Source organism: Loxodonta africana, chromosome 2 (genome assembly GCF_030014295.1).
Source record: "Loxodonta africana isolate mLoxAfr1 chromosome 2, mLoxAfr1.hap2, whole genome shotgun sequence".
Taxonomy (NCBI): Eukaryota; Metazoa; Chordata; class Mammalia; order Proboscidea; family Elephantidae; genus Loxodonta; species Loxodonta africana.
The window spans coordinates 87109241-87124040 of record NC_087343.1 but is presented as its reverse complement, the minus strand read 5'-3'; the positions used below and the strand labels follow the sequence as shown (position 1 = coordinate 87124040).

Below are 14800 nucleotides of genomic sequence, written 5' to 3'. Positions count from 1 at the left end.
TACATTTGTGTTCAGGTTGTTATGTGAACATGTATTTTCATATCACTTGGGTAAATACCTAGGAGCACTATTGCTGGACCAAATGGTAAGGCTATATTTAGCTTTCTGAAAAAGTGCCACGCTCTCTTCCAAAGTGGCTGTGCCATTTTGCATTCCCATGGATAATATTCTTAAAGTATTCAAAATGCTAACTCTTGTTTCAGGTGGTAGTGCATTCATACCTACCTCATCCTGGCAGGTCCGTTCAGATAGTTTTACTCAATCAAATATTCCAAAGAAGTCTTAATGAGTGAGGTGGCTGACTGATAGCACCAGCCCCCAAAAATCTTGCAATCCAAGATCATATCTTACATGCTTAAAGAGACAGGACATGAGGGCTTCCACAGAGTTCTATCTGATCATTTGTGCAAATTCAATGAAGCTTACAGAGACAAGCCTTGACACTGCTGGCAGGTGCTCCTGCAGGCTAGCTTTGGACAACAGAAACAGCTCCCAGTCTTGGCAAGGATGTAAATCAGGCTCTTCAATTCTGACAGCAACATATCAACTTCCCCAGTGTCTAAAATGTATGTGTCAATCAACTGCAAGAAAACCTTCATTTCAGCTATTCATCAGTAACCTCAGGGTAAAATTGTTTGATATGTGGCTCTAATCAGAAACCCGGCTGACCTCAGAGTCAGGAGAACAATTATGACAAATGTCAGGGAGCACTTAGAGAAATGGGTACGCTAGTATACTGCTGGAGTCCCTGGGTGGTGCAAACGGTTAAGCACTCCAGTCCTGGCCGAATGTTTGGTGGTTCAAACCCACCCAGAGTCATCTCAGAAGAAAGGTCTGGCGATCTGCTTCCAAAAGGTTACAACCCTAATCAATTCCATGGCAACTAACAACAATGTACTGCTGCTAGGGGGAATTCGTACACCTTTTCTGAGATTGACATGGGAAGATCTCATAAAAGCCTTTTAAAAGCCACCAGTTCCACTTGGAAAAATGAATCCCAGAGATACAGTCTGACATTTGTATAAATTAAATGTAAAAGGATGTTCACTTAGGAACTATTTATAATACTAACAATTGCAAAAAACTCATATTCACAATAGGAAATTTGTGGAAACAGTTATGGCACAGCCTTTTTTTTACAATAGAATTCTATACAGTCATTTAAAGGAAAACTTGATGTATTTTAATATTGTCCCAAAAAGAAGTCTGTGAGATAAATTTCAAAAAACAGGTGCATGCACAGTATTATCTCATTTGTATGCACGCATGTGTGTGTGTGTATAAAATTTCTGGAAAGATATGTATTGAAAAACAGTGGTAACTTTTAATGTTTGGGGTTTTGAGTATTCTCTACACTATTGTGTGTGTGTTTTTTTAACGGGAGGTATATATTACTTTTTGATTAGAAAAAATTAATGACTATTAAATTTTTTTAGGCCCAGATGATACCACTTTTATTTGAGAAGGACAGTCCAAGATATGTACTAAGATTCATGCATTCAGATTTATGTAGACTCTCTAAGCCCTTCCTTTGTATCTTGTATCAATAGAGGAATTGCAAAGTGAAATCCCTACAGAAGATAAGCAGACCAAGTAAACAAGTGAAATAAACAGGATATAAAACAACAGGAAGGGGAGCTAAGCATGACTAACTACAGAGCACATACCCAGTCTAATGGCATTCAAACTCAAGAAAGTTCAGAATACCACAGGCTACTCAAAATACACCTGCAGGCTGAACATGAACAGTAAGCTGCCCGTGAGCAGCTTCACAGCATAAAGCTACATGTTCAGAAGGAAACTGCAGCGCTCTCACGAAACTACAAGTGAATGTCACCTCGTTCCCCTTTCCTAGAGTTAGCCTAAGTGGTATCTCTGTGAAGACCATTGTTTTCATATTTTTTGTATTTAATTGGCTTTCTCTTTTTGTTATTTGTTGTCCTAGAAAGCTCAGAAACTCTCCTTAGTCTAGGTTTTTTGATATACCTCTCTTCTCCCCTCCATCACCTAGTTTTCTCTTGCTGTGATGGTTATAGTGTATGCAGGTACATCTGATTATTAGAGTATATGTATTTACACCACTTGAAATATTTTTGAAATTCAGATTGGACAGTGGGAAATAGAAATGAATTAATATACTGGAAAAAATATCATCACCATACAACAAAGTCACTGTCATGACATGCACAAATACTTTATATACTTTGGCCTTATCTCTACTTATTGGACAAATTTTTAACTATAAATTACAGACTGGGAATAGAATATGTGGAATTAGCAGCTGATATGGAAAAGGGCAAACGAAAATGACAGGCAAAAAATGACAACAGAAGGGGTTAAGGAGTGGAATGAAAAAAATGTAAAACAACTACATTGTAGAACATGTATGTACAGCAACCATTGCACAAAAAATTAAAATAAAACAAACAGCATCTTTCCTAGCAAGCTTATCCCCCGTATTGAGGATTCAAAAAGTATCCAGGTAAGTCTATCAGCAGTCTCTTTTACTTCCTCTCCAGGTTCCGCCACCTCGACCTTCACAGGCCCACAGCCTTTCCACTTCCTCCCAGGCTGCTCTGCCTGCCTCTAGCTGCTGCTTTCCCACCCACCATCCATTAACCTCTTTCTCAAAAACTGGAAATGAGAACATAAATATTCCTCAAAGTTGAAGTTTGGGAACTAAGATGTTTATTAAAAATTAAAAATTGATAGTAGGTAATAATCAAAATGAAATGTGCTAAAATGAGTAATATTAAAATTAATTATTAAGTATTTTAAATGGTATTTTTATATTTATAAGCTGTTCCTTTCTCAGGAGTAGAAATTCCAAGGATCAATGAAATGCTGGGAAACTCTTTAAAGAAGGACACTGCATAGATTCAAGGTATGTGCTGAGTCAAAAGTGTAACTTTGAGGGTAAAAAGCAAGGCAATATTCTGCTCAACCAGATATACATATAACAAAGAGCACTATAACCAGTTTCTTACTTTCATTATTTGGTGAAATAAACTTCAGTTTAGAAAAGTAAAACCTGACTATATCAGTATAACCTGGGTATTTAGAAGAAACACATTCTTGTCTATGTATTTTGAAGTCTCATTAAAATGGGATAAAGATGCATCTTGGATATTAATTTAATAAGACAAGAGTCTTGAATAATACATCATCCCCTCCTTTTACTTAGATTAATTTGAACACTTAATTAGTGGTTAGTGGTCAGAAAAGTTTAAAAAGTAAAGTAAAAGTTGGATGAGAAAGTAATGTTATACCAATGTTTATATAGTATGTCACTCCAAAAACACTCCAGCGTGTAAGGCCAAAAAACTTTTGAGAAAAATTAATTAGCAGCAAAGTCTCATATACTGTTTAATATAAGGAAAGTCTAAGAAACAAACAAAATTCTTTTTTTTTTTTGTTCCTCACCAAATCAAGAAAAACACAGTGCAGTATGAATGACAATGGACCTTTCAGGACCAGTCAGGAAAACAAATATGGAAAGCAAAGTACTCTGATGGCATATGGTACCCACAGCACCAGTGTTCAATAAATACTAAAAATCACAATGCATGTGCAGACTGAGAACTTAAACATAATTACTAATAGAGACAGAGAAAAACAGCACAGTTGTTATTACTCTAAGATACCAAAGAAAGTGGGGATGCAATGGTTAAAGCGCATTTCACCCCAAGACAAGTAAGTGCGGTAGGGTCATTGAGTACTGTTAAAACATGGGACGGTTTCTACAAAGAGCCTACAAGATAGATGCTATATTTACAGTGGTGCCATAAACCTACCCAGTAAAGTGACTTATTAACACCCGGAATTAATGCCTAGAAACTCAGATTCAACAAATTAGCAGCAAATTACAGAAAAACAATTATGTGATGTCTGCAGTCCCATTTAAATAAAACTCTACCGTGAAAGAAGCCAGCAATGGGGCTGGCAGTGACTCTGAAGAAGCAGCAGTAATCCATAAAGGCTTCTTAATTTCTTGTCACTTAAGAATTAAGCCACTTCCAGTTCACACAGATCCTACCAGGTGCACTAAATTGATGTCATTATGAGCCACCAGGAAATACCCACCGAGACCTCTACCAACACTGAGAAGTTTTGTTAAACAGCTGTGTGTTTTAATTGATCTGTATTATTTAAAATAGGAACAGTTAAAAGTCAGTTATCGGATGTTGTGTAAAGGAGACGCCTAAAGACTCCAGGGAGACTGAGTTCAGAAGAAAGCCAATCACTGGAACTTCACTGGAGCACTTAAGATTATTACTAGAGGAAGCACAATTAAATCATCACAGTTTATCAGCTATCATTATAAATCACCAGGCAACATACCAAGCTTCATTATTTAAGAATCATTAACCAGTAACTTCCTGCATCACTGAGACCTGACAGCAATCTATTCACCAAAGGGTACCTAAGGGGTTTTTTCTGTGTGTGTGTGTGTTTTGGGAAATCTATCATGGAAAGATAATAAAAACTCACTGAAATTAATGCTTGTATCTTTGCATGTTTTAGACATGCCAAGTATTCAAAATGAAATCAGTAGCAAATGAAAGCACAGGTTTTTCCCACTCCACTGCCTAGAAATACTTAACTCGGCTATCTCAGTACTTGCTTGGTGGGAACATATAGAAAAAATAATCAATGAGTTTCTTTCCACTTTTATTCACCCAACCCCATTCATTCCCTTATACTCTGACAGTCTTCCCTAGACATTTAGAATCAGAAAACAAAGTACCTCAAAAGGCTTGGTTTCCAAATTTAAACTGTGTTAGAAAGAATAAATTTGAAAGAAGATCTGATACAGAATGGGTTTTATACAAAATCCTTTCTCCCAAGAGCTGGAAAGAAAAGCAAAGACTTGGATAGAAGACAATTTTTAAAAGGCTACTCCCCAAGAAGTATGGTTTGGGGACTTGAGAATAGAAAGGACATGGGGGGCCTGAATCCATGGGTTTTAGGAGTTGGCAGGCCTTACAGAGAAAAGTCCCTTCCTTCATCGTTATTATGCTTAGGAAGCTGTAAAGTTGAAACGACATCAAGACTTGTCTGGACAAAAGATCATAATCTAAGCTTTTTGTACCCCTATAATGATAGTGGGGCCGTGGTGGCACAGTGATTAAGAGCTTGGCTACTAACCAAAAGGTTGACAGTTCAAATCCACCAGCTGCTCCTTGGAAACCCTATGTAGAAGTGATGACAATAGAAAGGAATGGGGTGTAATAGGGTGACTTATCCATTAGGCACAGTAGGCACAGTGCCTACGGTCCACAATACTTTTATTTAAATGTTTACTTCTTTTAAAAATAGAAAAAAAATTTATAGGTCAAATAAAATATTTTAATATAATATTAATTCTATTAAAGAATATACTATTCTTATATTTATATATGGAAACCCTGGTGGCGTAGTGGTTAAGTGCTATGGCTGCCAACTAAAAGGTCAGCAGTTCAAATCCACCAGGCACTCCTTGGAAACCCTACAGGGCAGTTCTACTCTGTCTTATAGGGTCGCTATATCTATATATATTAATTGACATATTTATTACATTAAAGACCATACAATAGTAATGTATTTATTTTATAACAATGTTGTTGCTAGGCGCCATCAAGTCAATTCTGACTCATAGTGACCCCATGTACGACAGAAAAAAACACTGCCCAGTCCCGCGCCATCCTCACAATCGTTGGTGTTTGAGCCCACTGCTGCAGCCCTGTGATAATTTGTATAACATTCACTATACCAATTTAGGCAGAGACAACTTAAGTATCCATTAACTTTCTTCAGGAAGTTCTTTACTAGGCTGCAGGATTGAAATAATAGGTCGTCTGTTATGCTGGACAAAGGCAGGTAAGAAATCGCCATAATCAAATGTATGTGATTCACGGGTGGCTTATCTTCAAAAGGGATGGTTCATGTCTGACATGAACAGGTCCTTATCATCAAGACAAATTTCTGAGAGAACAGAAGTGTGATTACTAAAGATGAAGAGCAACAAACTATATGAGCATGATCAGGCCTGGAAATGAAGTGAAATACATTTTATATTATGCAAAGGCTGCTTTTGTTTTTAAGCCAGTCTGGGGGACAAGATCTTATTAGCATGCTCTGTCTGAAAGCTAATAGTTCTTTAACATAATTCTGTAAAATGATGTCTAGTATTCAGTGCCACCAATATTCTACCAGTTCATCCTTCCCTAGTGCTACGTCACATCCCCCTAAAGCCCCCCACTGAGGATCCCTTGTTTTTCCTCCAATGTGGACTTAGAAAAATGAAGACCTACTCTTTCAAAGATCTCAAGTAAAAAAGAGCATATAAATATCAACTCATTATGCCAATCTGGGATTAAAAGCCAAGACCTCCAAAGTAAATATTCATTATGACTCTAAAATGCTAGGTAGTGCGATAACTACAAATGAGTTTCCCTTGTTTGTTCTATTGTGCCTGGACACGCACTGTGATGAGGCATTAAATAAAACTTGCCATAAAAAGTAGGACATCTGCCCACAGATCAAATCCAGTTAAGACAAATTCCATACGACTATCCAAATGCTATAGTTGTGTTTGGTTATATCAAATATCATTCCTATTAAGTGGGCATCAGCCTTGGTGTTAGAAATAGTAATACCTACTGATAGGTTTTGATCTATACTTAGAGCCCTGGTGGCTTAGTCTATTGACCAAAAGATTGGCAGTTCGAATCTACCAGCTGCTCCTTGGAAACCCTATGGGGCATTTGTAATGTGTCCTATAGGGTCGCTATGAGTCGGAATTGACACAACAGCAATGGGTTTGGTTTGTTTTTTGTTTTTTTGGATTGTGCTGAGATAGGTAAGAAAATGGTGGTCTACCAAGAGGCTGTTTGAATAACACCTAAATGCCTATAAATTAAAGATATTAGTCAATTCCACTAAAAACAATCAAGGTACATATTTGTTCATTCATTTGGCTTGGTAATTTAAGAGTTCTACCAATGGGGACAAGTCTATTGACAACTATTAGGAAATAGGAAACCATATTAGGAAACTAAGAAAATAAAGTTATGTTCAAGATATTTTTCATGTGTCATAAGTCAGAACAGAGACATGTGGAATTAAAACTTAAAATGACATAGACCACCAGGAATTGTACCATTGATTTGCAATAAAGGATTCATAATACGGCTGCTAGTGACAGAAAAAGCAATATGATAAAAATTAGGCTCAGCAGCATGATGGGAAAAATTAATTGAGAAGTAACTGAGAAAAAGGGTGCTCAAGTTAAATATACATATATACTTTGGACACGCTCTTCTATCCTTTGCTGTTTTCCTAGACTCTGATAACCAACACTTTTCTGGGTCCTGTGGATTCCATCTCTACAGTATACATTTTTGAGCAGTTTGTGGTCATTGGCAAGACACTGAAAAGTGAAACTCTTAGCACTCACTTTGACATACTCAAAGGTTATCTAAAATAATTTGTATAAAATAAAATGCTCTTGCCAAAAATCTTTAGGGCTGATTTGCTCATATATCACATGTATACTTCTATGTAGTAACCTCCCATGTGTGGGTATAGAACTTGGATTTCACAGGAGGGCATTATTGTGAGCTGAGGTGATTTTAGAGAAAGGAAAGCATGAGAGAATAGGGGAAATATGCAGACAGAATAAAGTGGGAAAGCATTAAAGCTGGAAAGAATCCCAAGAACAAACTGCATAAAACGGATTCAGGGAAATGAGTAGCCTGTTTGTCTGGAGCTGAGACTATGGGAAGGGGAAGAGTAGGAGATAAGTTTAAATGGGCAGGTTGGGGCCAGAGTGTGACAGCCACTGAAGTCCGGGTAAGGCATTCAGGTCACATACCATAAGCCTTTGAAATGTGATTGCAGGTTTGAGCATGGGTAAAATGCAAGTGCAGCAGTGGTTAAAAAGATATGACCAGTGGTAAAGTGTAGAGAAGGAAGGAGCAAAAGACCAGACACACAAGGTTTTATTGTGTTCCAGGTGAGGTCATAAAGGCTGGATCTAGGACAGTGGGAAGGGAGAGGATCAATGTGAAAGGTAGTGTGAAAGATATGGGAGATCCTGGGTGGTGTGAATGGTTGATGCCCTTGGCTGCTAATTGAAAGGTTGGAGGTTCAAGTCCACCCAGAGATGCCTTGGAGGAAAGACCTGGTGATCTCCTTCTGAAAATCAGCAATTGAAAACCCTAAGGCACACAGTTCTATTCTGAAAAACATAGCTTCTCCAATAGTTGGGATCGACTTGAAGGCACCTACAGAAATATACATACATTTAAATCTAGTTTTGTTCTCAATTAAAATCTGGAAAACAGTTACTTGCAGTCATTGTCAGATGCTAAGGATACTTGTGTTGATTGGGAGATAAACTGTCATTATTGTGATCAAACACATAAGAGGGCATAACAATCCTAATGGCTGATAAAGTCATTTTTAAAGGAAGCTTTGATTAAGCTCAGCCGAGGCTAGGGGAAAAAAAAATAAGATTTTTTTATGTAAGTAAAAATTATTTTTAAAGAGACCATGATTGGTTGCAAAGTATTTTTAAATTTCAAAAATAATTAACTGCTGAATTTAGCAAGGCACTAATAATGACTTACATGATTGACAGATCTATTTTCTCTACTTTTGCAAATCACTACAGCAAATCTATTACTAATCAAAAGTTAATTTTTTGGAAATGCACCTACTAGTTAAACTATGGAGCAGTATAGCTGACACAAGTGAAATCATTTATTTCTTAATATGTATGCCAACTTAGTTTCTATTTTCATTTACTTAATACAGTTTTCTGGAGTACCTACTATATGCTAAGTACTGTGCTGGTGCAGGGTATATAATGTAGAGTAAAACAGATGTGGTATGCCCTCATGAGTGCTCACAATCTAGTGGAAAACACAGGCAATTAAAACAACACACACATATATAATTAAAAATTATGATAAGCATTATGAAGGAAAATTATAGGGTGCTCTCAGAGCTTTGGAAACCCTGGTGGTACAGTGGTTAAGAGCTAAGGCTGCTAACCAAAAGGTCAGCAATTAAATCTACCAGACGCTCCTTGGAAACCCTATGGGGCGGTTCTACCCTGTCCTGTAGGGTCGCTATGAGTTGGAATTGACTCGAAGGCAACAGGTTTGGCTTTTTGGTTTATGAGAGCTTTGGTGACATCTTTCTGTTAAGACTACAGCCAAGAAAACCCTATAGAGAAATTCTACTCTGTAACACATGGGGTCGCCATGAGTCGGTTTTGATTATGAGAGCTTATAACAAGGGGGCTAAACCAAGCCTGGGTCTGAGAAGGTGTGTTTGAGGAACTAGTCTTTAAGCTAAAATTTGTAAGGATGTGGAAGAGTGAAATCGGGAAAAAGATGGGAGAGAGAGAATTAGACTAAAAGATGAGCAGAGGGGAAGAACTGCATATAGTAAAATGAAAATCATTTCTAACCTGTTGGGTAATGGTGTCCCATGGTCCCTGCAGAAGCCGCGTCTTGTAGCATTCATGGACTCGTTCCCATATGTCTTTCAGAGTTAAAGGTCTTCCATCTGTGAAAGTGTAAGTTAAATATTGTCAGCTAGTAATCCCATGGGTACAATGGTGCTTGGCATCTGTTTAGAAATACTGGGAGAATATTATTATTTAAATAAAAAAACTTTACTAGTACATATACTAGTTATATATCAAAAGAGTGCTATATGAATTACTATTCTCTTCCTGGGGAAAATTTAAACATTGAAGCTTCTCTCCTTTTAAATCCATCTAGCAGTTAAATTATTTGCTCATTCATTGCCTCCAGAAATTTTACAAAATAAGTAAAACTCAAATGTGTTTTAGAGGAAACTGATAAGATACAAGCATAGGCAGAGGACCAGGTAGACAGACACCCATATTCACAAGGGTGCACTATGGATAACTCTGAAGACTTAATACTTTCTCTAGTTCTTAAAATTTCGAAGAGATTATATTCATGCTTCTTTCATTTCCTCATTTACTGAGTATCTGTAATGTTGAAATCACTCTGTTAGGCACCCTAGGGAATACAGAGAAGAAAACACACAATTTCTCCTAGTAAGGAACTTACCACCTACTAGGTAACTTATGACAAGTATATCAACAACTAAAATCCTAGGTGTTGCTGTTGTTAATAGCTGCAGTCGAGTTGGCCTCTGACTCGTGGTGACCCCATGCACAACGCGATCGGACTGTTGTGATCTGTAAGATTTTTGCTGTCTGACTTGTAGATTTAGATGATCCGGCCTGTCTTCCTAGTCTATAAGCTCTGCTGAAGACTGAACAGCATCGCAGCAACACAAAAGCCTCCGATGACAGATTTGTGGTGGCTGTGCTTGAAGTGCATCAGCTGAAAATCAAACCCAGGCCTCCCGCCTGAAAGGCAAGGGTTTGGTAACTGCCAGAGAACAATTACAGTTCTATGACAGTCTAGGTGAGGGAGACAGTAACACCCAATGTCTCTGGCAGGTGGAGAAAGAAGATAATTGTGAGTGGAATGGAATCAGAGGGGCTGGCATGAAGAGATTAGTAAAAGCTTTAAAAAAAAAAAAAAAGTGGACAATAATTCCTCTTTTCTGTTTAAACAGCTTCAAATATCCCCTTATATTCAGTAGCCGCCCAGATAATGTGTTTTACAAAGACTGCTCTAGCACTTAGAATATACGTAAGTAGAGAAGTAAGTATATATATTCAGAAAAGAAAGCAGAAAGAAGGAGTTACTTAAAGACTTTTAAACCCCTCACTGCTGAAAAGAAGGTAGTCTAAGTGCTGGAAAATAGTGCTACTTGGCCCATTCAGAGTTATTAAGTTCTCAAGGCTTAAGGATCTGCTCTTTTCCTCAGGACAAGAGAGGCATTCAATAGGCAAAATGACATTGTTTAAAGAAACCAAATCGGTATACTAATTATATCTCTAGAAACATTAGGGGCCCTAGTGGCACAGTGGTTAAGAGCTTGGCTGCTAACCAGAAGGCTGGCAGTTAGGATACACCAACCGCTCCTTGAAAACCCTATGGGGAAGTTCTACTTTGTCCTTTAGAGTCTCTGTGAGCTGGAATCAACGGCAACAGGTTTTATAGAAATATTTGGTCATCAAGTGCAACAAAACTTGGGGAAGAACAAGACCTAAAAAAAGGAAAGTCTTGTATTTAAACTTAAAGAATATAAGTAGAGACATGGGTGTAGAGAAAGAGCACTGTATTTGGCGTTCACACTAAGTTTGAAACCTTGTGTTGGCACTTACTCTTTCAGTGTTACATTCCTTTGAACTTAATCTGTAAAATGAGGATAGTATCTTTCAAATTGTATTTTCATAAGGCTTATACCCAGGACTGTGTCAGGCACACAAGAGCTCGATAAACGTAAGGTAGCTCCTCCCAGCCTCCACTTCGCTACTCCAACAATTCTCATACTGCAAAGCTAAAAGATTCATTTCTAGAGTTTTATTTCTTAGAATTTTCTAATGTTTCTATACCATGCACATTGTCTTTGATATGGCAATATACTGATACTATAGGCAGGGCATTTCTCATGTTAGAACTGAAAAGCTGAACTTTTCCTCAACCTTTATTTTCAATAAATAGCAAAAGAATATTTTGATACATTTTTAATAAGTATCTTCATCTTGGCATTTATCTGGTGGCAGGAGATCATTATCTTGTGATAAATAGTTTTATTCCATTGACATTTTCATGTCTGTAAAATGAACAAGATTTATTCATCCAATTAACATTTGAATGTCATGTTTAGCTACAAGTTAAAAACAAGCTGCTTTCAGTATCTGTGTTATATTGTTTTCTGAATACATTTATAGAGTAGGGCCAAACTCTGCCCTTACGATAAGCACTACACATCTTTAAAATATGCACGCGCACATGTGAGTGTGTGCCTGTGTGAGTATATTGACGTTGAACAAAGAGGATAGGATCTTAAGTACCCAGTGTGAAACAGTAAACTAAATAATCAAGTCAGAAAAGGATGACGGTATGCTTTTAGAAGAACTTTTACATTTCAAAGTTAGAAGAAATCAACTTGCTGGATGATACAGTGTTAGCGCTGGTATAACCACTAATTTTATAAATAAGGCAACCAAGGCCTTGGATGATATACATCTGCCAAAATTATATAGCCAGTTCATGACTCTCAGGATTCACAATCCAGTGCTCTTCCTGCTCCTCCCGCTATTCCATGCTGCCTCTGAGGGCTGCGCTGTGTGAATCCTGCTCATTACTTGAGTCCCACTATCTAGTTTATGTCTCACTCATTGCAAATGCTTTATATATATTTACGGAACAAATGTTGAATGAAAGAGTGCCTTCTTTAACTTTATTTCCTTCTAAGACAGAGAAAGGCTTTGTAGATCTAGAAAAGAATGCTCAGTTTAATATCTGAGAGTCAGTAATGATTTTAATTTTCTTTGTTAAATATTTCAGTCAACAACCTAAGGATGGAGTAAATGATTTGGTCTCACCACTGTCAAAAAACTGCATCTTTTGCTGGAAACAATCATACTAAAGGAAATAATCAGCAGCCTAGCAACAACGTGGAGAAACCCAGAAGAAATGCTATGGAATATTTTCATCAAATTCAATGCTGGAATTGTGGGTATGTGCCATAAGTTTTCAGACAAGACCAAATTTAGAGAAAAAAATTTAACACCTTAAAATACAAGAACTAAAAAATTATCGGGTCACCCTAGAGCAACAGACTGTTAAGAGTTAAAGATTAGTTCAAAACATGAAAACTGAATGTATTTTTACTTAAATCACAAAAAACTACATTTTTTAAAATGATGTAGAATTTCTACTGTCTTCTCTTTTCTACCTTTTTGAAAGACAATACCACATTAATAGTATTTAGGCCAGTTTCTAGGTGGCATGAACAGTTTGCACTCGACTGCTAACCTTTGACATAAATGGTTAGCACTCAACTGCTAACTCAATCCAGAAGCTGGCAGTTCGAATCCACACAGAAGAAAAGGCCTGGCGATCTGCTTTCATTCAGATTACTGCCAAGAAAACCCTACTGAGCTGTTCTACTCTGTACATGGGGTCACCATGAGTTGGAATTAACTCCACTGCAACTATTAACAGTATTTAAGCCCTTTCTGTATCGTTTACTAAAAACAGATCTATTAGTACAAAAACACATTTTTAGATGTCTCCTGATTTTAACTTGATTCCAAGCACTGTAATAAAGAAAATATTGTTTTAATAATGAAAAAAATCACAATTTCATCATTAATGCAACAACAATGCTTTTTCTCTATCCTCTACACAATGCTGCCAAGCCAAAAACCCAGGAGTCATCCTAGATTCTGAAGTAGAGAAAATACATTTTCTTTAGTGTTTCAGTATCAAAATAAGAGAATGTATTTTCTTGTTTGGCTGTATAAGCTGTGATTAAATCTTTAGCTCTTGAAAGTTTGGATTACTTGCTCTGGAATCTGTCTCACGATTGTTTCTTCATAGAAAAACAAGGTAATCGAGATTTTTGTTGTTGAATAGACCAGGAGACAAGGCAATGAGCAATACCATCAGGACCCAGGATAATTCAGCAAAACCTGGATCTTTCTTGTGACCAAAACCAGGATGGCCATAAGAGACCTGCTAGGCATCAACAATAGGTTACTTCATCATTATGTTCACCTCGAAGAAGAATCAACATTGCTGGAAATCTCTAAACCCTGACCCTCTCCCTATAAAACCATCCAGTTAGCCCTTTTGGGGCAGACACAATTTGGGGAACCCTCTGTCTCTTGAACACGGGGTTCAATAAAGCCCTATTTCTGCTTACTTCCTCCTGTCTCAGTATTGCTTTGCGGCAGGTGGCTCAAATCTCCGATTTGTGGTAACAATTCCTCTCTCTTTCTCAGCCTTACATCCTGTAACAAAAACTACACTCTATTATGCATTCTAAATTTATCTGAAATCTATCCTCTCCACTTCACTGCACTGGAGAGCGTGGTTCAAACTGCCAAGAATAACCTTTGTCAATCCTTGGGTTTCTAATACTTGGTCCCAATCTCATCAGTCTCAAACCAAATCCAATCAAGGCTCTCCTCTGTTGAATATCACTCCCTTGTTCCCCTCTTCCCACAGCATAAAATCCAAGTTCTTGGTTATCTGGGCCCTGCTCACTGGCCTGGTCTCCTGACATTCTGTACTGTGCATTAGCCCTCAGTCAAGGTGGCAACTTCTTCCTACCACACACTCACACTAACCAGTCATCATTTTGTCTTGTTTTACTTTTTTTTATATGTCACTTAATCCTGGTTCTTTATACATTTATCAGTTCCCTATAGAATGTACGGAGAAAAGATTGAAGTTGTCAAGGATTTCATTTTACTTGGATCCACGATTAACAGCCATGGAAGCAGCAGTCAAGAAATCAAACAATGCATTGCATTGGGTAAATCGGCTGCAAAGGACCTCTTTAAACTGTTGAAAAGCAAAGATGTCATCTTGAAGACTAAGGTGCGCCTGACCCAAGTCATGGTATTTTCAATCACATCATATGCATGTGAAAGCTGGACAAAGAATAAGGAAGACTGAAGAAGAACTGACGCCTTTAAATTGTGGTGTTGGCGAAGAATAATGAATACACCATGGACTGCCAAAAGAACAAACAAATCTGTCTTGGGAGAAGTACAAACAGAATGCTCCTTAGAAGCAAGGATGGTGAGACTGCATCTTACATACTTTGGACATGTTGTCAGGAGGGATCAGTCCCTGGAGAAGGGCATCATGCTTGGCAAAGTACAGGGTCAGTGGAAAAG

The 14800-nt window shown here is 37.6% G+C and overlaps 1 protein-coding gene across 8 annotated transcripts in view; it reads right to left on the bottom strand.

The window, feature by feature from the left end:
- The window catches only part of ATG10 (autophagy related 10), a 429656-nt gene that overhangs the window by 142269 nt on the left and 272587 nt on the right, over window positions 1-14800 (bottom strand). For all 8 annotated transcript variants that reach the window (XM_023545599.2, XM_010588252.3, XM_064273758.1 and 5 more), the window contains one exon: window positions 9461-9558. In XM_023545599.2, coding sequence (XP_023401367.2) covers window positions 9461-9558 — 98 coding nt within the window. The remainder of the gene's footprint in view (window positions 1-9460; window positions 9559-14800) is intronic.